The 24,445-nt window shown below is 40.4% G+C and overlaps 1 protein-coding gene across 3 annotated transcripts in view; it reads right to left on the bottom strand.

Annotated features, from left to right (window-relative positions):
- Nucleotides 1-24,445, bottom strand: part of BRINP3 (BMP/retinoic acid inducible neural specific 3) — a 203,533-nt gene that overhangs the window by 67,669 nt on the left and 111,419 nt on the right. For all 3 annotated transcript variants that reach the window (XM_054638251.2, XM_077182030.1, XM_077182029.1), the window contains one exon: nt 16,418-16,608. In XM_054638251.2, coding sequence (XP_054494226.2) covers nt 16,418-16,608 — 191 coding nt within the window. The remainder of the gene's footprint in view (nt 1-16,417; nt 16,609-24,445) is intronic.

Genomic DNA, 24,445 nt, shown 5'->3' with positions numbered 1-24,445 from the left:
CTGGATCTCCTGGAGAATCAGCCTAATTTACAGGATGAGGGAGCAGATTTCCAAAATGCAGACGTGCACCGAGCAAGTGCCAACCATGCAACCAGAGAACCAAAGTGAATTGCACAGAACAGAAGGGAGGTGGAAATTTGAACAGTCTGATTTGATGGGAATAGGAAGGTTTGCTGATATGAACCCTGATTTTTCATGTTGCTGAGGATTTTTCATGTTTCTCTGGCTCACCCACAGGCTGTGGGTGGGCTGTGATGTCCTTGAAACCTTCTGAGTTGATGTTCTGCTGAGATTTCACATTCTTCTTGCCCTTTTGCAAAGAATATATGAGATTTCCCGTCGTTCCAAGCTCCTGGCACCTTTCCATCACTTTGAGGGTGGACAGCCCATGGAGAGGACACAGAACTGGCCCACACCAAACCTGTGAGCAGAGCTCGAGATGCACGAGGAAAAGGGACCAAGCCAGGCTCTGCACATGTTTGGCAACCTTTAATATTTATGACAGCAGCAGATTTGCCATGGTTTTTTTTGCTTAATCATCCTGAATCAGCACAAAGACACTTGCAGGGGGATAAGATTTGGATTGGACGTGGCTGGAATGACAATTGGGATTTGATCCTTCAGTCCTCTGCCAACAAGTAGTCTAAAATTCCATTCTAAAATATGATTTTTTTTTTTTTGGAAGTACCTCCAGTCCATAAATAGAATTCTAATCTCTTTATACAAGAAAAAATAGTGTTACCTAGATTAAATAAGAGAAATAGCCAGAAGACAAAAAAAAAGACAGGTAAATGTTGCAATGAATTTTATCCTTACTCTGACATATTATGCTCATCATTCACCTGTGCAATTCTTTATTTAAAGATCCATTTATTTTAATGTTGTTTTCGTTTGCACAATATTATTATGGTTTTCAAGCTTTTCTCTATAAGGCAATGCAGCTTCATAAAGTTATATGGAATGTATAAACTATAAAGCAAATATTTCAGTTCCTATCCATTCCTATTACTCTTTTATGCCACCTGAAATCACAAAATAAGGAAGGGTGGTAAGTAGCTTTGTAGTTATTGTGCCCCTTTTTGTTCATATTTCCTCACTCTTATCTGAATTATGCCAGACATGGGTAGAGACTGCCACTGTTCTGAGAGATAACATTTATAAATACATTGATTCAGAAGAAAATTACATAGAGCAGTTTTGATATGAATTACAGACAATTATTGCAGTGAAGTAATTAAAAATTATAAAAATAATAATAATAGTAATAATAATAGACAATGCTGTACACATACATCAATAAATAAGGGCCTTTTCTAAATGTTCATTTTTCATTCCAATCTATACATTTCTATTATTCATTCTTTTACTTTTCCAGGTACCTTCACACCCTCTGTCAGCTGCCTTGCTCTGGTGCTCTTATCTTCTGCATAGAAAATACATTGCAACAAGAAATTCAAAATGAATGGTCCCAGTATGTAAAAAATAAATGAAGAACATAAAAATCATCCCATATTCAACTTTTGATGGATGACAATTCTAGTCAGAGGTCAGAGAGGTCAGAGCTATGCAGTTATATATGGTTTTGTATACTCTACACAAATCCTACTCCACAAAGATTGTAAATCAGAAAAAAAGTGAGTGATTAATAAATGAAAGCCTCAAATTTCTATCAAATTTTCAGATCAGATGAAAGGATTTGATTTTCCCAAATTATACAGGTACAGACTGGTTTGGGTTGGAAGGGGCTTTAAAGAATTTCAAGTTCCAACCCCTGCCACAGGGACATTTCCACTAGACTGAGTTAATCCAAGCTCCATCCAACCTAGTCTTGGACCTTTTGGGCTAACTTTGGTGATAAAAAGGCAGACTAGAGAAGAAGAAAAAAAATTTTGAAAGGATAAAAATACATTCATTCTGGTTTGAGCCAAGTGTTACTGATGATTTCACATTTTTTTGTTTCAGCAACAATAGGAATGAAATTGGAAAGGCAATGGCACGTCTTTAATTATCTTCCAAGCAGAGAAGTGTGACTATGCTCAGTCCCAAGATCACAGCTGAAAACTGTTCTGTCAGAACGTGTATGAAAAAAAAAGATGAACCAAAAAGAGGAGAGGGACAGGTAATAAAACAGGAAATTCAGATTATGCTGGGAGGTAGCATGGTCCAGAAGTGACTGACACTGTGCAAAGAGCAGCAGAACCAATGTTTGTTTTGCATGACCTGCAACCCACAAAGAACATTAACTCACAAAGCAAAGCACCACAGAACAAAGTTATTCAATAATCAAAACCCCCTAAGAACCAGTAAAAAACACCTGACACGAAGCAGGCAGGACGTGCTCCAGTGCCTTGTTTTCAGAGATTATCACAGAACAGGTGTCCCTGGGCAGCAGAGTTTTCAGTTCCCAGAAATAAACTCTAACATTTGGCATTAATGAGACAAATGCCTACAGTTTTCAGTCAGTTAAATCTCATAACCATGGTGATAATGACCCGATTATGAGTTCACTGAGAACATACCTCCTAGCACTTAAGCAGGGCTGAATTCTTGTGATATCAGTGGGTAGTATTTCCCTGGGAAACAGCCTGCTTTTTTTTTTTTGTCCATGATAATCAAGCCAACAGAAGACTTTCCTAATAAAAGGGAAATACATTTCTGCAGAGATTTTGCTCCTGGTGAGTCCTTTTAAGCACATGCAGCTAATATTCCTAATGAAGTGCCCATGCAGAGGTGGCGTGTGCCTTGCATAAAGGACTGTCCTCTTCAGCAGGACTCCTTAAAAATGGGCTTGGCTTCTAAGGATGAGAACTAAGCCAGCACAAAGGAGGATGAGGCAATGCTGGTCACTGCAGAAATAGACAGCTGTGCTCACATTCACATAAACCTCTTTAATGCTTCAAACATTCAAATAAGGATTTAGAGCAAACTCCTCATATCTGCGTGGGGGAGTGAGGTCTGTTCTGAGTGGCTGTGCTGACAGAGGATGGGGCAAAAGTCTGGAATGGGGAGAAATTGGGGTTCTCCTGAATGACACGATGGTGGTGCTGGGCTGATGGCTGTACCTGGTGATCTTCAAGGCCTTTTCCAACCATGGTTGGAACAAAGGTTTTGCTTTGTTTCTATGCAGATGACCATGTGAGGTAGGACATTCCATCACCCTCCTACCAACTTCACCTTCAGCCCATGCTCCCACCCCTGTAGCCCCTGCCCATGCTGCAGTCAATGCTCATTTCACCTTAAAAAAAGAGTTGATCAAACAAACAGGGACTAAATGTACTTTCTATTTAGATGTGCATCTCCTGCCAACTCTTTTCTTTCTTTCCCCCAGGCTTGACAGTTTTTCACAAAAGCACCTTTATCCCAGCACTTCCCTTTGCCACACAATAGTTGCTGCTCCACTGCCCTATTTTTGTCATTGAACATATTAAAAAACTCCTGCTAATGAGTGTGCAATTAAAATAAATCAAATTTTCTGAGTGTTCCAAGCACTGATACTTCTCAGCTAGGGGCTAGATGAACATTTCTGAAGGAGGTACAGACAAACCAGAAGCACTCACAATGTCAGAGGTTGGATTCATGTTTTCAATATGATTTTTTTAATTGCCAGGAATCTAAAACAATACCTCAAAGGCATGACATATTTTGAACAGATTTTCTAGCAGCATAGGGCTGACACTTTAATTTGAAGAGCGTCCTAACTTGGGAGACCTGGAAACACTCTCATCCTATTTTTCTGTCATCTGTAAAATGGAAGAGGAACAGTAAACTTGATCTTTCTGCAAAAGAGATAATTGCAAAATTTCCATTAACTTCATTAGAAGGGAAAAAGGGACTTCTTTCAAGTTTCTGGGCAAGGAGATGACTTTGAATTTTACTGAATGCAGCACTAAAGCTTCCCAAGAGATCAGTCTAATCCTTCCATTCTGCACCGCTTTGTTTCTACACTCCCAGGAATTTACTGTGAACCAGATTTTTACCTTAAAATAACAAGGAAATTGAAATGCATTCTCCTTACATAAAGCATTTAATACCTCAGAAACCAGAATATTTCAGGAACTGGAAACGAGCTCACACTATTTGAATTCTGCTCAGTTGCAACTGCTGAAAATGCTATGATTTTTTAAGGCTGTTCAGGTCTGTCTGATAGGGACCAATCCCCTTTCTGCTCAAGTCTATTCCCCACTATCTCAGGGAGCAATTTACAGCCAGTAAATTCCAGGAGAATCCACAGTACTGGAACAAGTCTGGCAGCACTGACAGCTCTGGCATCACAGCCACGATTTTCCCTTTTCAAGGGCATTTTCAATCCACTGCCTGTCAGGTGCCACATTCCCATGCAGCATCCTGGATTGCAACAGGGAAGTTTGCAGGAAATGAGGCTGCTGGAAAACCAGTCAGGGCAGCCCTGCCAGAGCCTTTATTTCCTGCACTTTCAGAAATCAAAGGTGCATCAGCTTCATACAGAGAATAAGGACAGCCTTTATCTCCAAAAGAACAGGTTATCTCTTTTAATTAATCTTGAAGAGATGACAGTGAAGTTCTCTTACAGAGAAATAATAGAGTTAGCAAAAATTTAATAAAAACAGAGGATTTTGTTTCAGTCTCCATTTAGCTACTTCTGCTTGCCCATATCTTACTTAAATTAACACTAATATTATTTTTTTTCTCAGCTTTTATTGCCTAAAGAGACAGCTGAGCAACAAACAGCAAATGAAATCTATATATTTGCTTTAAAAGCTAAAATTAGAAACAGAGAGAACAGCGCAGATACAAATTAAAATAATATTTCAAGTTCATAAAAATCTCAAGGTATCTGCAGAAAGCAAAAGCCAAGATGTCTACTTAAGAAAAACACATTTCCCAACTTAACATCCTTTTCCAAACATAATTGCATTACTATAGAGAGGACAAAAAGCTCCAAAGAATTCTGAGGGCTCATACTGTACAGGTTAAATGTGTTCTTACATTTAACCCAACTGCAAAATCCCATGCAAGGATTTCCCAAGAGTTTTGGGTACAGGATTTGTATCTTCATGGACCAGTTCCAACAGGCAGTGCTGAGGCCACAGAGATTTTTCTGTGTGATGAATGATTTGCCTATTTATGAGACTCACAGATATTATTAGTCATAATAACACTGCAGGTGAATTGATTTTTTTTTTTTTTATGTTGGGAAAGTATGAATAAAAAAATATAGTCCTTCCTAAATCAGGATTAAAAGTTAAAATGTTTCTTTTCTTTTTGAGGTGTCAGGAAAAAGATCTTCTTGGAAATATAAAGATCCTCTTAGTAAATATAAAAATTCTCTTTGTATCATTTGGCAACATTATACCTTTAATGTGATCAGTTTTTAAAATCATGTATATACTATTTTTAAGAGAAAAATAAAATTTTAAAAAACCCCAAACTTGTGCCAAAGAAAAAATGTGATGGGTTAACATTAGGTCCTGAAAAGAGCATGAAAGGCATTTAAAGTCTCGAAGCTTTAAAATCAAAATGATAAGGGCAGGTTAATTAAGAATTTAATTTTCCATAGAGAAAATTTAAGAAAATTTACATTTGATTATACATTTCCATGCAATTCTAAAACTTGGCTGCAATATTCTTCTCAGCAATATCTCTAACTAATTTAGTGTGTTTGCAGGTGTTAGATTTGCTGCCCAGAAACTCCTGAGTTATTTGCGCTGCCCGTGGCACCCCAGCACACCCTGGCCCTCCCTGGCAGTCACAAATGCAGCAGGACATTTCTCATGTCCATTTGATTTTGCCATCAAACTCCCCCTCCTGGGGTTGTCATCCCAAGCTCTCACAAGGAATCACATTAGTGTCCATAACAGGGGTGTCTGCCTGGCTCACAGAGATGTGTGCAGGGATTTATTTTTAGGTTATATCCTCATTACTTCCCACCCATTTATTCCCTCTGGTAAATGATTGCAACACATTTGCCCTTTCTGTCTCATTGGTGTGGCCAACTCTCAATTTAGAGTTTTGCTGAACTCTTGTTTTAATGCAACTTGGTTTTTAGAGTGTTTTCCTGCATCTTTGCAGACCTACTACAGGCCAGGCAGCTACAACTGATCTATAAATTAATCATTAAATCCCTATCAGTTGTTCAAGCTAAATAGAATTTAGCTTTGCTAAATTTGTGTTAGAGAAGAAAAGCAACTTAATACCGAAGCTTTAAACTTCATTTCATATGGCTGCTTCATTCATATGGAAAGTTCTGTCAGAGAACCTAGTGACTCTCAATATTGTTATTTCATGAACAGAACTAGAAGAGATGTTTTAATGTACAGAAGGCTGCTCTTAGAATTAGGCTCTGAGGGTAATGTTACCCAGACTGACTGCTGAGCCCAGCTGGAAAATCCTTCACATCATCCTGATCCATGGGAACAGAAAGACCTATCAAATACCAAGACCTGTTCATTAAAACATACATGAATGTGTCATACTATGGGTAGGGAAAAATATTTAGAATATAGAATATAGGATCTTATCCAAAGGGTTTTATTCATTCTTTTCTTGTCCTCACGCAGATGAGCCAATGGCAAGGGCAAAGAATGATGTATCATAAGGGCAGATGCATTTCTTCCATCAAAAAAAAAAACAGAAAAAGAGAGAGCCAGAGTTCCTATGAGCACAAGAATCTAGGGAAGGAGGGAAGTTCAGAAGGGAAAAGAGGAACCCTATGAAAAGAAAGCAGCAGTTATTATCAGGACTCTGGAGCCCTGGGGAAGTGAAAGGATTTTATTCTGCTCAGAACTGAAAGCAGCTCCACCACCTGCAGGTTTTGCTGTGTTTCTATGCAGATGGCCATGTGAGGTAGGACATTCCTGGATATCCAGCTCCTTTCCCAGTACTGTAGGTTAAAAGCCTTTTGACAAGAGCTGCTTTCTCAGTTAAAGGTCCTGCACATGTAAATATCTGGATTAAAGTCATATATGCCTCTGTATATTTCCTTTATGGGCTTTTGCTAGCAGAATGTTTATCTTGTATGTCTGCACAGTTATTTCTAAGCCATTGCTCAGTGGTATCAGGGTAGAAGTCTCAGGTCACACACTACAGCCTTGTCAGTCTGGGATATCAAGGAAGGACAGATCCTCCCCAGTGTAAACCAATACCACAGTAAGAAAAGCAGACCAACACATTTTATTTTTTACGCCTGAAGGAACACGAGCTATTTATTTCATTATGAGCTCAGTATTCTTGTGAATGCTGTGTTTCAAACAGGGAATTGGAGTGAGAACAAACTCTACTTAAGTAGACTAAAACATGACAGGAAAAATATTTTAATGGTCATCTTCAAACCATTTTCTCTATTATCATCAAGGTTTTATCATCACCTAAAATTTTGCACAATAAGAATTTCATGAAAAGATGAAGAAAAAACATGGTGTTGTATTGCACTAAATAGTTATTTAGCTGTTTGCAATGGAATGATTTTTCATTTGCCAGACTCTAGATACACTTGGAGAAGATAAAATTAAATTTCCTTGTAAATTTACGTATTATTTGGGAGACACCCATAACCTCCATTTGGTGGAATTATTATAAACGTTGGAAAACTATGAACTACTATAAGCATGACACAAAAGGACCTTTTTATTATCTGTTTTTATATTACTTTCAATAAAAATCAAAGGAAGAATACACAAAGCCCATGAAATGCAGTAGCTATTCCCTGGGAATTAAAGGGTTAAATTGGGCTATCAGGGAGAGATGATGAAGACAGTTTGATAAATTGGGAAGATGGTAGTTGAGGCTGGCTTGTGGAAACCCTGATCTCAGTGATACCTACATGAATGAGCAGAAACTTCCTTGACTCACTGCTGTTTATTCCTTGCACAAGGTCAGAACCTCGCCATGAAAAATTAAAACCATTTTTTTTATTTTGCTCACTGGATTCTGCTACAAAGCCTGCAGAGCAGCTTTCAACCTTTCAGGCATTAAAGACCTGAAAATAATGATCACTCCATAGTGTAGAAAATCTCCTGGATGAATAATGGAACCTTTCTTAAACCCAGCTCTGCTTCAGCATGTAGAGGCGTTATGTGCATTATCTTGTAAGAGATTAAATTATAGTTTTGCTGTCAGACATGCAAATTCTGCTGGAGCTCTGTGAGAAGGTTTACAAGGTAAAAATAACAGTGAAGTGCAGAAGACAGCAATGATATAACTCTCAGTGCCAGTTAGCTGTGAAGGATTCCCACACAAGGGGTAATTTTTCACACTAAATGAATAGATCAAAGGGGATGATTGCAGATTGAATCATAAACCATAATAACAAAACATGCAAAAATGTATTATAGCCAAAAAATTCTCTCAGAAAAATAATATGAATACTGAAAACTTACCACAGCCTTTTATTATTCTCTAAGCTGATTTGCTCTGATGCAGAGTCTCTATTGGTCTGAGATATTCTTCCTAATCTGACCTCTGTGCTCATACAAGCTGTTGATACATGCTCTCTCCTGTTTCTGAGAGCTCAGAGGCAGGGAAATGTTCTGTGAATTTTACAGTCCTTGCTTGACATTCTCTGACCTGCTGGCAAGCAGTAGCTGCCAATTAGAGGGTGGAGGACAGGCAGAGTGCTGAAGTTTCCCAACCCATACACAAGCCAGACAGAATAAAGATCAAATTGAGATCTGTACAAAGCTCCAAATTCCTGCTGGAATGCTCTGTCCAACTGCACTGTTCAATACGTTCACTGTGGAGCTCTCAATACTAAAACCCTTCTCCATCTTCTGGGTTTATTTACTTTAGTTTCACTTTTTTAAGGAGGGGGAAAAAAAAGAGGGAGAGTATGGAACATTTAAGGAACTGTAGTGTGAATCGTTTATAGGTTTTTGACAACTGTGATGGCAAGTGTTGTGTGAGTGCTGTTAAGGTTTCTCCTTTCCATTTGTATATTTATAGCCTGCTCAGGGTTTGGCAGTCTTCATCTCCTTGGGTTTTTTTTACTCTTCTCGCTTGACTAAACTCATAACTAATAGAAGAGCCTTTCAATTTGTTTTGTTCTATCATGTAATCTATTCTATCCTATTCTGTTGTTTGGGGTTTTTTTACTAAGTGGAGAATAGTTACCCAAAATCTTTCCAAAATGCTTATCCAAGCATCTCTATAATGTGCTGTTTTATTGTTCTGAAACATCTCATGCTGCATTGCCAACGAGCTGGAGATGTTCTAGCTCCCTGCACTTGTGACTCCTCTGCACACTCTGCTGCAAAGGTGACAGAGTGCAGCTGCTACTGGAGGCTGCTCGGGGTTTTAGGATGGATTGGGGGTGTGTTCTATCCCCATCTGTCAGAGCTGGGGCAGTTCTCCTCTGTTCATTGGGCAGTTTTCTTTATCTCTTCCACAGCCAATCCTCCCTCCAGGAGATCTCTTCTGTTCATGGGCCATTATTTATTAATTATCTTCTGTTGATGGGCCATTAATTATTAATTATCTTCTGTCCATGGCCACTGAGTGTCCCTGCATGGCTGATCCAATCCCAGCATCCCATGGGGAGATGCTCCGCCCAGGGGAGGAGCCAAGCATTCCTACCTGGATCCAATCTGGGGTTTGGGACAGCACAGCAGCCTTTGCCCAGTGCATTGCCAGAGGAGCAGCTTCTGCTGCCCTGCATGGCCAGAGGGAGCCCAGGCCCATCTCCAGCAGCCCTGGAGCTGCAGAGGAAAACTCCCCCCTTGTGCAGGATCCCTGCTCCAGCAGAGCCACAGCTGGCACTGCAGGAGGGCTGAGCCCCCATGGGATGGGGCTGTGCCACCCCCTGACACACAGGGGACAGGGACTGCTCTCACTCTGGCAGTGTTTCTTTGTATTCCTGCATTTTTATCTTATTTTTATTTTTTCCCTAATAAAGAGCTGTTATTCCTACTCCCATATCTTTGCCTGAGAGCCCTTTAATTTCAAAATCATAACAATTTGGAGGGAGGGGGTTTACATTTTCCATTTCAGGGGAGGCTCCTGCCTTCCTTAGCAGACACCTGGCTTTTCAAACAGACACTAAGACACATCTCTAATGAGTGTCTGGTGAAACTTATATTTCATTTCTTTAATGAAATCAATAAAAACCTGCTATCACAGGACTTTCCAAAACAATGTTTCCAACTGTGATTTTATACTTTAGAGCTGTTGCTGGGCAATTTTTTTTTCCAGTGTTTGGTCCTTTACAAGGTTTGACAGCTGTACAGTGTTAAATTCTACCCACAAACTGAATGGATAAAGTGAGGGCAAGAAGGGTTCGAGAACTGGATTTCAAATGCTTCCCAAAAATTGGCTGTTTATACAAAACTGTGCAACCTGTTGAGATTTAGAATTTGCCAGAAATCTGACAAAAGCTAAAGGCTTTATAGTACTCCACCATTTCTACTTTCGATTACGGCAATTACTTGAGTTCACAGAAAAACAGATGCAAATAGGAGATATAAAGGAAAAAAAAAATTGAACCAAGCAAGCTTTTTCAGACCAAAAAAAAAAAAGAAAACTGAAAAAAAGTCTGTATTTCAGTCTGAGTTTTGGGGGAGAAATTAATTTCATTACACTTAAGTTTCCTCTCTAACAGCCCACCATGAGTCATTCACGGGTTAATTATAGACAATCAGAGATAGTTACCACCACAACAGAGCCCTGTTCTTTGTAATCTAAACTTCTCAGATAAAACCAAATGCTTAAATCTCTCATAGCAAAGAAAAAAAAAAGTGGTTTGGGGAAAGTAAAAAGCAAATTGCACAATAAAATTTAATTGGAATTACAGGGCACGTTCTCAAGGATGTTTATTCTTTCTCACTCAGATGGAATAAATGGGCTGTAAATAGCTGTAAATAGCTGGTGGAAAATTCAATTTATGCATCTGTTCTTCTGTTGCCTCCTGTTCCTTTGTTGCACTGTGGCTGTTCCAGAACTGTTTGGACTCTACAATAACACCTCTGCTGTACTCACCTGGCCCAGCTCCCACAGGAGGAGTTGTGTTCTGGGATGGAAGACAGTATCCTCCAAGAGACACCTATGGGACAGCCTCACTTCATTAATGGCAATGCTATAACATAACTGTGTTTATAATTTTGCAGAATGCACTGAGACTATTCAGTAATATTTAATTTACCGTGCAGCCAAGGTGGTTTTTAGGTTTTTATGTCTTCATGTTTTTATGCTTTTATGTTTAAGTTCTGCACAACTGTTTAGACTCATTGCAGAAGTTTGTTAGGGACAGTGCTGGAATTACAGCTTGCAGCAAACTGGAATTGGGGTCATCTGAGAGCTGGGGCCCAGGAAGCAGGGTGAAACCCAGATGTACAGAAATCCAGATGTTGGTGGCACAGCCCTCTGCCACCCACCCACAACCACAAACATCTCTAATGTGCTGGTAGGAACGTGGCCACAGCACCCCAGCCAGCTCAGCAGGGCCATTCTGCCAGCAGGCACTGACAGGACATGGGGAAAAATGCTGCCTTTATCATCTGTAAAACAACCCCTTCATCTGTATTTTGCTGCCTTTATCATCTGCATTCTGCTGCCTTTATTTGCATTCTACTCCCACAGCTGGGCAGGGTTTTATTAGACAAGAGCCCCATCACCCTAACAGGTTGTTAATAAGGAGAACCAGCAGCCATCCATGCAGCTGAAGAGAGGTTTTGGTAGGAAAATGCCTCCAAAATGAGCGTGCCAAGGAAGTGATGTTGGACGTGTCATATTTCAAACACAACAGGCTGTATGTTCATGTAAATGTTATGCAAATGAGACACAGCCCTCAGGCACCTGGTGAGCTTCCAGAGAGGCCCTGGAGGCTCCAAACTGTTGATTTAGCACATGAGCCTTAGCACTTGCACTGAAATGCATGTGCTAAAATCATATTGAAAGAATGTATGTGTCAGGGACTTTGAAATATATTAAATATTGATACGAGCTATGGGCTCTTCCCATGGACATTTTGATTTCCACTCAGAAAATGTTGCCATGGGATAATGTTAACTCTTTTAATGTGGAATATTCAGGGGATTGTCCACATGATTAATGCAAAGCCTACATCAGCAGCAGCCTCAATCCTACTTTTAAGGATAATTATGTCACGGGTAGCAGGAGAAACAAAAAATTACAAGAAAGGACACAGAATTAATGTAGTCATTTGTTTAGAAGATACATCACATGTGGATAAAAATCATCTCTTTTTTTTAGGAGAAAATATGCAATTTTTTTTCATAGAAATAGAAAAAAAAAGAGGTGTGAGAGTGATGTGATCTAATCTGAAAAGGGATGCTTATACCAATCTGGGGAAAAAAGAAGGATCACATATTGGCTTTGTTTGTGGGGGGGGTTGTGTGGTTTTGGAGGAAAGAAATTGTATTTGTATTTGTAATCTCCCTTCTCAAATAATATTTTAGAGGTGTCCCAGCCATCAAGAGAGCAGTCTCTGAGCACTAGAATCAGAAAACATGTAGGTGTGCAAGGGGTTGTGCTATTTTTTCCTAACTCCCGCTGCACTTTCAGTCTGCCCATCATCACAGGAAATGTGACAAACAATAAGTCAAATAGCAAAGAAAATTATTCCTGTTCATTTAGAAGGCCCAAATTCCAGGAACTTGAGTGGCAGATTTCATTTGTGCACCAGAGTGCTCTGATTTGACTGCAAATGTCAGGGCTTCTGATTTGTGGTTTCAGTCTTTTCTGTTCCATATCATATTTTTGTTTGGCTGGTTTATTCAGATATGCATTCCCAACAGGGTGGTTATGTTCTTCCTAGTAAGACCATGAGTTATATGGAACATTTTTGATACTCTCAGCTCTCTCTTCCTAAAATATAAACAACTCTTGTTAGTTTGGTAGAGTCCAGAATACCGCATATGAAAAAGCCACCCAAAATGAATAAAAATGACAGTATCAAATACTATCTAGGTCCTGAACATGATTTGTTGTTGTTGATGTTGTTGCTAACTAGTCAGCAATCAAAAATGATTGCTGGGAAAACCTCTAATATTACTTCAGAACTTTAGGGATTTGTCAACCTGTTGCAATACCTTTATCTTGGATTTCTTTGATGCTGGTAAAATGGAGTTATGCCAAGCTGTGAGACCTTTCCTTGGACTCCTTTGGCAAATCCATCCAAAAGAGGAAGGTTTTGAGGAGAGCTGTGGTGAGTACACCAGACAGGGGAAGTGCTGGTGTTGGAAATGATACAACTTTTAAAATTTTTAACTAACTTTGGTCCAGGGGTTGCCCAGGGGAAAGGAATTTAAGTTTCTTTTCAAAAAACTCATTAGCCTGGGCAAGTCCTGATGGTTTAACATCTGCAGCCTGGGAGCAGCACATGAGCATCTAATTAGCATTGAAGGCGAAAGGATCAACACCCACAGGAACCCAAATATTGAGAATTGTGTAATTTGGGACCAATGAACATCAAACCAATGAATTTCTCTGGGTTTTGCCTGTATAAGTATGTGAAAAGTCTAGTAAAGAGCCATGTGTGATGGAATGGTTTACTCTGCAACACATGGATGAAATTATTTCTGTTCCACATCCTGGCCAGGACAACATCCTGTCCAGAATAAAGTAATGCCTTAATTCTCCAAAATAAAGCAATGCCTTAATTCTCCAACACTAAAAGTCATGCTGGAGAGTTTTTGTTTTTCCTGCAGTTTTGGTGACACTGGGACTCTAAAAGCTGCTCAGGAGCCTGTGGTGTAACAAGAACTGGGGTCACTCCTCCCTGCAGCAGCACAGCAGGGCAGGCTCTGATGGTCACCCTGGTCCCCAGGTCCTTCAGGGTGTCACTTCTCCCAAACCAGCCCTTAGGCTGGGACAGAGATCTGTATGTAGTACAGAGAACTCAATGAAGTACTCTAACTCAGATGTCAGCATATATCTGATTGAAGATTAATGAATAATCTTCAAATGTGCTACTTACAGCCTGGATCTAAAACTTTACTTGATGGTTTTCCAATTTAAAAACAGCAGTCTTTCAAAAACCTGAGCATATAGAACAAAAACAAAAACAAAAAAAAAAAAAACCTTCCTTGGCTGTTTTTGTGCTCCTGCATTTCAACAGGAACAGGTTTTTTGTTCAATTAAGTGTTCTGACAGTAGAAATTTGTCATGCAAATGTTCCCAGCCTCTCAATGAAAGCGGTGGGAGAAGCCAGGGTTTCATTTATCAGCACTGTTGTATCTGATGATAGAACCATTTCCTGGAGGCTCCTGCTGCCAATTAACCAAATCAGATTTGCTGGTGGACTAACACTTGGTTTGCATCCACCTCAGCAGCAGGCTGGAGAGAAATCTTTCATTTGTAGTGGTTGTAGAAATCCTGGGACACGCAGAAGGTTACTCTGTAAATTGTAGGTGGGCAGGGTTGAATTTTGCATTGTGACACAAATTTTCCTAAAAATATTTCAGTGGCCAGAAAGGGCAGATTTCTTTCATGCAGTGTTTTGTCTCTACATTTCTGTGTTTTGTCACTTGAGCTACCACTGGTTGCAGCCACCAATTATCTTCACACAGAAGGAATTTTTGCATGTGGAGGGGGCCTGCTTTTAAGGGTTGCTGCACATGTACATAATAAAATCAGGTTATAAAGGTAAGTCACATCTGAGGGATGGGTGATACCATGGTCTGCAGCAAGGATCAGAAAATTCAACCATTAAGGTTGAAAAGACCTCCAAGAACATCAACCTTCAAACCAATCTGTCAATTAATCCACATCTCAACCACTCACTTCTTGAGCACCTCCAAGGATGGGGACTCCACCAGTGCCCTAGAGAGCCCCTTCCAATGCCTCACCACGTTTTAAGGGAAGGAAATGTTCCTAAAATCCATTCTGAACCTACCCTGGAACAAGCTGAGGCCATTTCCATTTGTCCATCAGTAGCTACCTGGGAGAAGACTCCAATCCCACCTTGCCCCAAGCTCCCAATCCAGTCCTTCCTCCAGGACCAGGTGATGAGATGGGCAGCCTCAACCAAACCTGGGATGGTTCTGCTGCACTCTCAGCTCAACTCTGGCACCAGGACATGACCAGCCCTGAGCTGGGCTGGGCTGAGCTGCCATGGCACCATTCCAGGAGGGATGGGACTTTGGGAATATCCTCCAGGAACCAGCAGCCAAACTGAACATGTGCCCTGGAGCCACAAATTCTGGTTGTATCCTTCTCCCAGTAAAGGCACTTCCAAGGAAGTAAATTTATATTTGTTTGAGTAACAGCTAAGGCAGTTGGGAATTGGATCTGGTTTCAGGTGTCTTTAATGAAGATCTTGGTCTCCAGTGGAAAGCTCCAACGAGCAGAAAGGATCCTAAATCACATCTTGCATCAAGAGCTTCATAATTACTGCACATTCAACTGCAAGTTACAATTTTGTTTGCCCTTCAAAGCTGGAAATAAACTGGAAGAGGATATTTCAAATGAGTCACATAAGACTAGAGATCTCCTCAGGAGGATGTTGTTGCTTTGTGTCCTGCCTGGGACACTGATCTTGGCCAAACATCCTCCAGTGCTAGGAGAGAGCTGCAGCAGTCAGCACAGAGGGTGCTTTCACTGACAAACTGTGCTAAAACTCATTCCTAACAGAAAATTATACATCTCCATAAAACTCTAGAGCCAAGAGCTCCAAACTCTTCCAAAGGTCATTTTAAAAGAAAAGGAATTCAAGCACAGTAGTAAAATAACTATATCTAAAATAAATAAATAAATACATAAATAAAACAAGAAAAAGAAAGATGTATGAGAAATATAAATCTGTCTGTAAATGGAGTTACTGATCACATATGTTCATGAGGTTGTCCCAATGACTAAACCCTTCTATAAACACTTCTGTACCAATTATTCATCACTAATATCTCTAGCACATCTTTAGAACCTCTTCCATGCTAGCACCTTCCTAATAAATCGAACCCTTTGATGTGGGCAAAAAAAGAGAATAAAACTGATTATTCTGCTAACAGCTACCAATCAAGCCACACTTCCTGAGGAGCTGGTGAAGCTGGGATGTCCCCTGGAGGTTTGCCCTGGAGCTGTCCTGTGGTGGTGTTTGTGAGGGTCCCAGGACGAGGTGAGAGATGAGAATTTGTCCCCATGTTCTCAGAAGGCTGATTTATTATTTTATGATATTAAATTAAAAGAAATGATATACTAAAATTATACTAAAGAAAAAGAAAGGATACATCAGGAAGACTAGAAAAGAATGATAATGAAAGCTGCTGACTGATTCCTCAGAGTCCAACGCAGCTGGCTGTGATTGGTCATTAATTAAAAACAACTCCCATGGAACCAGTCAAAGATGCACCTGTTGGTATACAACCTCCAAACCACATTCCCAACAGTCAGATAATTCTTATTTTCATTCTTTCCTGAGGCCTCTCAGCTTCCCAGGAGAAAACCCCGTGCAGAGAGGATTTTTCAGAAACCCTCAGGGCGCCGCTGTCCCTACCTTGATGGCGGTGGAGGCGATCTGGATGTGGTGCAGCCGGCGCAGGGTGCTGTCCCTGTCGATGAAGTAGGAGGCTGCCAGCTGGTGCAGGGTCTCCAGGGTCACCACAGAGCTGTTGGCACTGGGGTCGCTCCCTTCTGACCTCTTGCTCAGCTTCCGTTTGTCCACAAAAATTGTGAGCGACTCCTCTCCTGGGCAGGGAGAGAGAAGCCCCAGCAGGCATCAGCAACGTGCAACAGAACAGAGAGATTCTGTAAACATTCAACTTGAAGAACATACAAAATATGTTTATTTCCAAGGTCACTTAATGCAGTCTTTCTGTAGCGTTCTGTGTTGGCATAAAAGAAAATGTAAACACTGTAATACTTGAGATGTTTGCTTGTTTCCTTCTCTCAGAGCTGATTTTAGAAGAAAGGCACCTTGTTACACCTTGTTATGAGCAGCCATGTGCTTTCTAATCAATTCAGCAGTGCTTGAAATCTGATAGAACAGTTGCTTTGAAGCAAATTTTTGTAACTGAAAAATGTGAGGGTTCCAGAAAGTTGGTGTTTTTCCAAAAGAAAATAGAAGCTCTGGCATCTTGTGTAGGATGATCACTTTCTATCTCTTTGCAGAGACGTGGATAAATACTGTTGAATTCAGAAATTTTAATTTCTGTAAGATTATTGAAACCCAAAAATCTGACTTGCTTAATTGAGTGAGTTCTTAGGAACATTTTCAGAACACACCTACTGATACTGTCAAATTTTCCATGTTTACCATCTAGTTCATGGATATATTCTTTTGTGTTTCAGGTTAAGCAAGAATTCATTCATTTAGTAAAGTGTTTAGGCAAAACTCTTTACATCACAAAACAAATTGGAAAAGTAATTTCTGGACCCAGTATTTTCTTCTGTGCAATTTATGTCCAAAATAAATTGGACAGAAGTAAATTTCCTCACTCTCTGAGCGTGTGTTTGGTTACCTGCATCCTTCAGCATTTCGCTCAACAATTGATTAATAATGTCATTATACCTGGATTTTAGGTGCTGAACAACTCCACTGAGTGCCTTTTCCTAGTTCCTGGAAAGGAAGTTACCCTGCTAAGGTCTGACTTGCCACTTGTGCTACTTTCACTGCTCACCCATCTGCTGCTGTGGCACCGTGCCCGTGCAGAGGATGCCAACTTCAGATGGGATTATGTGCCAAAAAGTAATAGCCGTAGGATAAAAATCTAGGCTGAAAACATGACATCATCTTCAAAGGGAGCTAATCTTGGCGGTGAGCAATGCTAAGTGAGGAATGTGTGCCTCTGTGCAGGAGATCACCTCTGCTGGCAAATTCTGCCTCACAACATTTGTCTTTAGTTACCAGGAGCACACTCCTTGCTCCCCAATGCACACTATGTGTTTCCCAGTCTCTCAGAAATTCAGAGGACAGACAAGCCCTTCAGACCTTATATAGGCAAAACTTGCATTATACAGGAGCTTTTTATCTAATTAGGCTTGCAGGGCTTGTCTGGAATATTCCTTTTGTCCTGGGAGGGACAGGTGGCTGTTCCAGCTGGAGCTTACCTCAGTTTCCACCACTACATTTATGCTTCTCCTCCTACAGTTTCCTAATGGGTCATTATTTTGTGCATGAAGTCATCAATGCAGGGATTAATTGCCTGAAGCTCCAAAGAACCAGAAATTAGCACAGCCTCCTCAAGTACCAGGATTTCCCCACCCAATTATTTAATCTTTCTGCTGTAATATGTGGACAAAGGTTCACAACTGCAGCGAGGAGGGAACTGGGAAAGCACAGCAAACTCTAATGACCTCTAATCCCCTGAGAGAAATCTGCCATCAGGACCTGCTCTGGGTTCCAGCTTTGCTGGCATTCAACTATGCCCATGCAATAAAACCTGATTTGTCACAACCTGCCATGTGACTCCAGCCAGGAGGAAAGATGTTTCTGGGATCAGAAGCAATGGAGTGGGCTGAGGTTTGAGCCAGGGGTCATGGGCTTTGTGCAACTGTTTGTGGAGCTGCAAAGACATGGTTTAGAACTGATTTTAGGAAGGAATTTCTCCCTGTGAGGGTGGGCAGGCCCTGGCACAGGGTGCCCAGAGAAGCTGTGGCTGCCCCTGGATCCCTGGCAGTGTCCAAGGCCAGGTTGGATGAGGCTTGGAGCAACTCAGTCCAAGGATGTTCCCAGCCCAGACCATGCCATGGTTCTGTGGTATCAGAGAAGACAACAGCAGAACTCACAGGGTGAATATTGTGCCAGCAACCAGTTCAGGATGCACAGATTGTGTGCAAAATTTTCCTGGGAGCTTTCTCTCCACGTTTTCCCCTTTTCCAGAGATCTGAGGTAGTTTATTTAGATTGAAGTGGCTTTTGCAAGGTCAACCACCTTTCCATTGAAAATATAATGAATTGTAAAGGCAAAGAAATAAGGACTTAAAGCTGCAGAAAATCTCTGGGAAAGATTAAAAAATATATTTTTTAGATCCTTGTGTTTCATTATTCCAAATTATATTATTGCTTAATCAGAGCTTGTTTTGTTCACATTAAAAAAATCTCAGGCATTTTCCTGTTCCCTGCTCTCTAGGAGCAGACAGCAGAACTGCAACAAAATCTCCCATTTCAAAAACAAACAAGCCTTGGAAAAGGACAGGGCTGTGTGTTGTGATGCTTTACTTTGATTAGAACATCTCAGGAAAGGAATGTTTGGACCATGTCAGAGTTACCACATCATCCTATTTGCCTTGTCCTGCTTGACCCTGCACTTTCTATGGCAGTGGCTGCTGGGTGTGTTCTGGCAGGATCCCCTGGCACCCCCAGCCCTGCAGGCTCTGTCCCTGAGGCCTCATGTTTCAGCTTTTCTATTTTTCAGAGTCTGACCTGCTTAAGTGTGTAGTTCTGAGCTTCATATCAAGGGATAGTAGCTTCACAGAGCAGGGAAACAAAACAATTCCTTCCCTAGCTGGGGACCAAGGACAAATGATCCAAATCTCAGCCCCAAGAGCACAAACAACGTGGGCTGAAGAGAGGAAAACAAGGATGGGACTTCATAACCTAAAGCTGTAACTGGACAATGAACTCCAATATGCAAATGGAGCAGAACTTATAAAAGTGAGAGACCCTGTGACCAGTTGTGCATTTTGGGGCCATTTTGGTTCATCTTGGGTGCAGCCCTGGCTGGGCTCTTGTGCTGCCCAAGGTGCATCCATTGAGGCCTTTTGATAAATCCCTGTTTTATTCTTTAGCTCTGTCCAGCCTCTGCTCTAGGCCAGCCTTCTCAAGGCATCATCCCCACACCCTGACAGATATATTTGGGTTTTCATTCTTTGTAACCAGACTGAAATGACTTTGAATGCTTTCATGGCATCTCACACAAGAGATGTCTGTATCACACATCCTGGCTCATCACTGGCATTTCCAGGCACTGCGCTACCAGCAGGTGCCATCGTCTTAAAAACATATTCAGGAATTATTTAAATTACTATATTCAAGAATATTTACTGCCCAAATGACTTTTCACAGAGTTTTCCATCTGTCAGAGCTGATTGAGCTTTTCTAGAAAAACTGGATTCCTCCCTAGACTGGTGTTTAGGCACCCCTGTCCCTGCAGAGCTGTGAAAGGGCTCCCTTCAGCACCCAGAGCTCCAGGGTTTGGGAAGTAACACTGAGCTAACATAGATTTAGGGATGACAATTTGAGTTTTAAGTTCATTTGGAGACAATTAGACCCATGCCAAAAGAGACTCTTGTGTCACATTGAAAACATGGAGGAATCTTGTTTTTCACTTGTTACTGTCTGCCACCATAAAAACAGGCTAAGAAGACATCCAAGCATCAGCTAAAAACAAGCGTGATTTAGAAAACAAGGTTATGAATTTTAAGGATTGAAAAGGAGTAATGACAGTGAACATTTATAAAACATGATTATTCAGCATCAAATCCTCCCAGCTGTGCTTTTCACAAGCTCTGAAAGCTGCATTTGCTCTCCATCCCAAAATCCGAGAGACACTAAACTTCACTTTCTCACGTTTAAAGGAAGTAGCATGGAAACACTCAGTCGTGCTCACAAAACAATTCCACATGTCCCAGCTGGGTGGTTCAAGAAGCTCTCAGTCACTACAGGGGTGTTTTACTGCCATGTGGGGGCTGTCCCTGACAGATTGTCACTGCAGGGGCTGGGGACTGATGCTCTTTATGCTCTTCACTGACCCTGCCACAGTGGCCAGTCCTCTCCTCACCTGCCCTGGAATATGCAAGCTTGTAACTTAACTTTAATTTTTAATTCTTGTTAAGTTTATAGGAACATATTGTCCATGACATATATTTATAAATTCTACTAGGTCCCAAAACCACAAGCTGTTAAAATAAAATAAAATAAAATAAAATAAAATAAAATAAAATAAAATAAAATAAAATAAAATAAAACAAAATAAAGTAAAATAAAATAAAACAAAATAAAATAAAACAAAACAAAACAAAACAAAACAAAATAAAATAAAATAAAATAACTATATAGAAATTTACCCAGATATACAACCTGTCCATGACCATTTAGGTGTAAGAGTCCTAAATAACAATGGCATTCAGAAATTAGAAATTAATTATGCCTTCATCTTAAATACATATTCAGGAATTATTTAAATGATTATATTCAGGAATTATTTAAATTATTAATTATTTAAATTATTAATTATTTAAATTAAAAATGTAAATCTCCATCAACATGGTGGAATTAGAATAATGCTGTAACAACTGTAACTAAATATAACCATCTATTGAAGGAGTAAATATATTTTGTTATACATAACAGTACATATTCATATGATTTAAATAGTTAGTGCTATTTTCTGCCTCAGTCATTGGGAGGCTTTGCCTATACCCACATCTTTGGAATAATAAAGGGATTATAGGCCTTGGTGTTTCATATTTTCATCTGCAGACTGGGAAGTGGTAGGAAAAGGCAGTGATCCAAGCAGTTCCCTTGACTTGATGTCAGAAAGAGAGGAAACAGGAAATAAAGGACAGCACTCCAAGGTAGCCATAGCCTAGCATAACCCACAGATGCCTACTCAGAGCCCTCTGTTCATACACACAAATGTACCTTACACAGGACTAAAGGTCTTTGGCCTATGAACTCCTCAAAGGTTTCTGATGAAATAAAACACCTCAGCTACTACCTAAATAACCACACCTAAATAAATACACCAGCTACTACCAGCTAGTGGAAAATCTATTCCTGTCTGGATCACCAAAGGTACCATTAGGGTTTTATCAGGTCATTTTCCCAAACTAAAGCAGATGCTGATGGAAATGCACAGGCTCAGAAACTATATAAATTAATGTCAGGCCAGATGTGGCATCATTTCCAATGGTTCAAGTGAATAACAGTGCACGTTAATTCTATACAGACCATCTGTTTAAGGATTTAAATTTTTTCTTCATTAAGTAAACGGGAGAGGAAAGAAAGTTAATGTGTTTTGTGGTTTGGTTTTTTTTTTCCCTCCCCTTAGCTTCCATAATCTTAAATTCTGGGGAATTTACATACCCAGATGGGGGGTGTGACTGGTGTATGCAAATCAGATGCAAAATTTTCAAGTTTCTTTCTCACATCAGTCATTTGAGGCTGTGCCCTCCTTCCCTTATTTGCCAATAGTTTGCACCTTACCTTGAGAGAGTGCTATGGAAAGCAAAGGTCGTATCAGCAGTTAGTGCAAGTGCTAATAAATCCTTCAGAACCCATTGAGATTCACTGTTTTACACCACCTGACAATTTCCCCCGTCTCTGCAGGCAGAATAATTCGCAGCTCCAGGGGAATATTAATGAGGGGCAGAGAAAAGTAAAGAAAAGTAAAGGTGCAACCATCGCTCTCGCAGGGCTGTAATCAGTGCAGAGAGGCTGGGGTCGAGCTGATCTGCCCACTCCTGTTAAGACTGTCTGTTTTAAAGACAAAATTACCTCTTTTCCTGCCGATTCACCGAGCCTTCAACAACATCAAGGGCTATTTCCTGACCCGGAGAGCTGAATGGATTGATGGTCTGGTAATGAACACCTTGAGCAAAGATGACTGACAATAGCAGTAAAAATAAATCGCCCTGGAACGTTTCAGGTGACCACTTAGGCAGTTGCCTAACGAGGTTCTGGTTTCACAAGAAGCTTTGGGATTGTCCTAAAAAATTGGTTTGTTCAGAGCAATTTCCAGGTGCAAGGAGCACTTCCTTGCAAAACCTGCTGTCTTCATCTTGCAAAGCACCCAAATCAGCCTCACTTCACCCAAATGCCTGGAACAAGAGCCTATCATTGAGGTGTGCTAATTATCCTCATCACCAACTCTATTGCTTTGCTAAATGGCCTTTTCTGCAGGAACAGCATTTAAGGAATGTCTTTAAAGCGGGAGTGATTCAGTTTTGTCCTCTTAAATCCATCCCACAGCGGTACCCCAGGCTTCCCAACATCCTCCAGCTCCAAAGCCCACATCTGCTTTTTTGCAATCCTTTAAAGTGTAGTTCCAGCAAACTGCACCATCATTGCACGATGCTGTGGACAGGCAGAAGAGGAAAGTATAAAGGCAAAACAAAAAAGTATAAATGGAAAAAGGAGGGAAAGTCATAGTGAGTGCTCAGACCACTGGGTCACACAAGGTCCTTCGATCATGACACTCGTTATGGACTTTGGGCTTATGGCACAAGGAGATAAAATTTCCATAAGAAATAAAAGCAGTGAGAAATGTCACTTTCCACATTATCTTGTGGCAGCAAGAAATATAGAACTTTTTTCCCTTGGTTCTCATTTCTGGATGCCCTTGAGGAGTGTATTTCTGTGTTTGTGAATAAAGACTAGGGAATGTTTCACAAACAACCATGTGCAAGAGTTCCCTTTATGCTCAAAAAGGGATCTTTATCGAAACCAAATGGTCACAGAGGCACACAAATCTTATCACAGCATCGTTCATTTGCCAAGCTTTCCTTTCTGTCCATGAATACAGATGATTGGGGATTCATTAAATAAAAGTACTGTGCACACTCCGTTTGGTCTTCTGCTTTTAACAAGCTACATAAGTGACAAGCTTTCACAATAAAAACCAACTTGTAATTAAAGGGAAAATACTAATACATTATTAAAATAATAAAAAAATCTAATTATGTGTTAATCAAATGTGGACCAGCATCTGTGGGAATCCCCATTCAATCCAGGCTGAAAATGAGAACTAACACATCCAGGAAAGTATGGGTTTATTAGCTACCTCATGAAAGCTTTCTTAGAAATTACTAATTCCCTGTAATTATTGTAATTGAACCAATTTTTCAAAGTATTCAGCACCCATCCAGTGATAATGGAAGGCAGCAGGTGTGCCTCAAATCATGCCTAAAAATTGAGACTAGGGACCTAAATCAAACCCCAAGTTAATATGAAAACTCCCTTTGACTTCATTAAGCAGTGACAGAGCCCAGAAGTCAACACTGTCTCCCTCTGAGTGAAAATCTGGGCAAGGCTGGGGCAGCTACTGCATTTTAGAGCCTTTCTGAGGTGACAAAGTGGTGCCCTAGCTCAGCTCCCCTGCAGCAAATCCTGAGGCTGTGGGGAGAATATTGAAGGTCTAAGCTAGAATTTTCAAATGTCCTCAAAGGAAAGACCATTAAGGTTTAGTTTTCCTTAGATCCAGACCTCCTGAAGGTTGTCAGCTCCGTGGCTCTGTGGTGATCAGTGTGATGCCACTGCTTTGAATGTAAAGATCAGCTGTGGGGATGTCAGAATGCTTTCCTAGAGCTGCAAGATCCAGTTTCACCTTGGCAATGAATTTCATCACGTGGCTGAGGAGCTACTGCTATTTACATTAGGTAATAATTAGCAGATAGGTAGCAATACTGAAAAATAATTTTTACCATTGGATAATCCTTGAAGTGGGATGCATGCTGCAGCCAAACCTTTAGTCCTTATGCTTTATATTTTCAGGAACATTTTCTTTCTCTTCAGCATTTAGTTTTCCTGTTCAAATGTGCCATGTGTTCTATACTCAAGAAATCAGTCATTTATAAAATGTGTA

Source organism: Agelaius phoeniceus, chromosome 8, assembly GCF_051311805.1.
Source record: "Agelaius phoeniceus isolate bAgePho1 chromosome 8, bAgePho1.hap1, whole genome shotgun sequence".
Classification (NCBI taxonomy): Eukaryota; Metazoa; Chordata; class Aves; order Passeriformes; family Icteridae; genus Agelaius; species Agelaius phoeniceus.
This window is presented reverse-complemented; position numbering and strand designations above follow the sequence as displayed.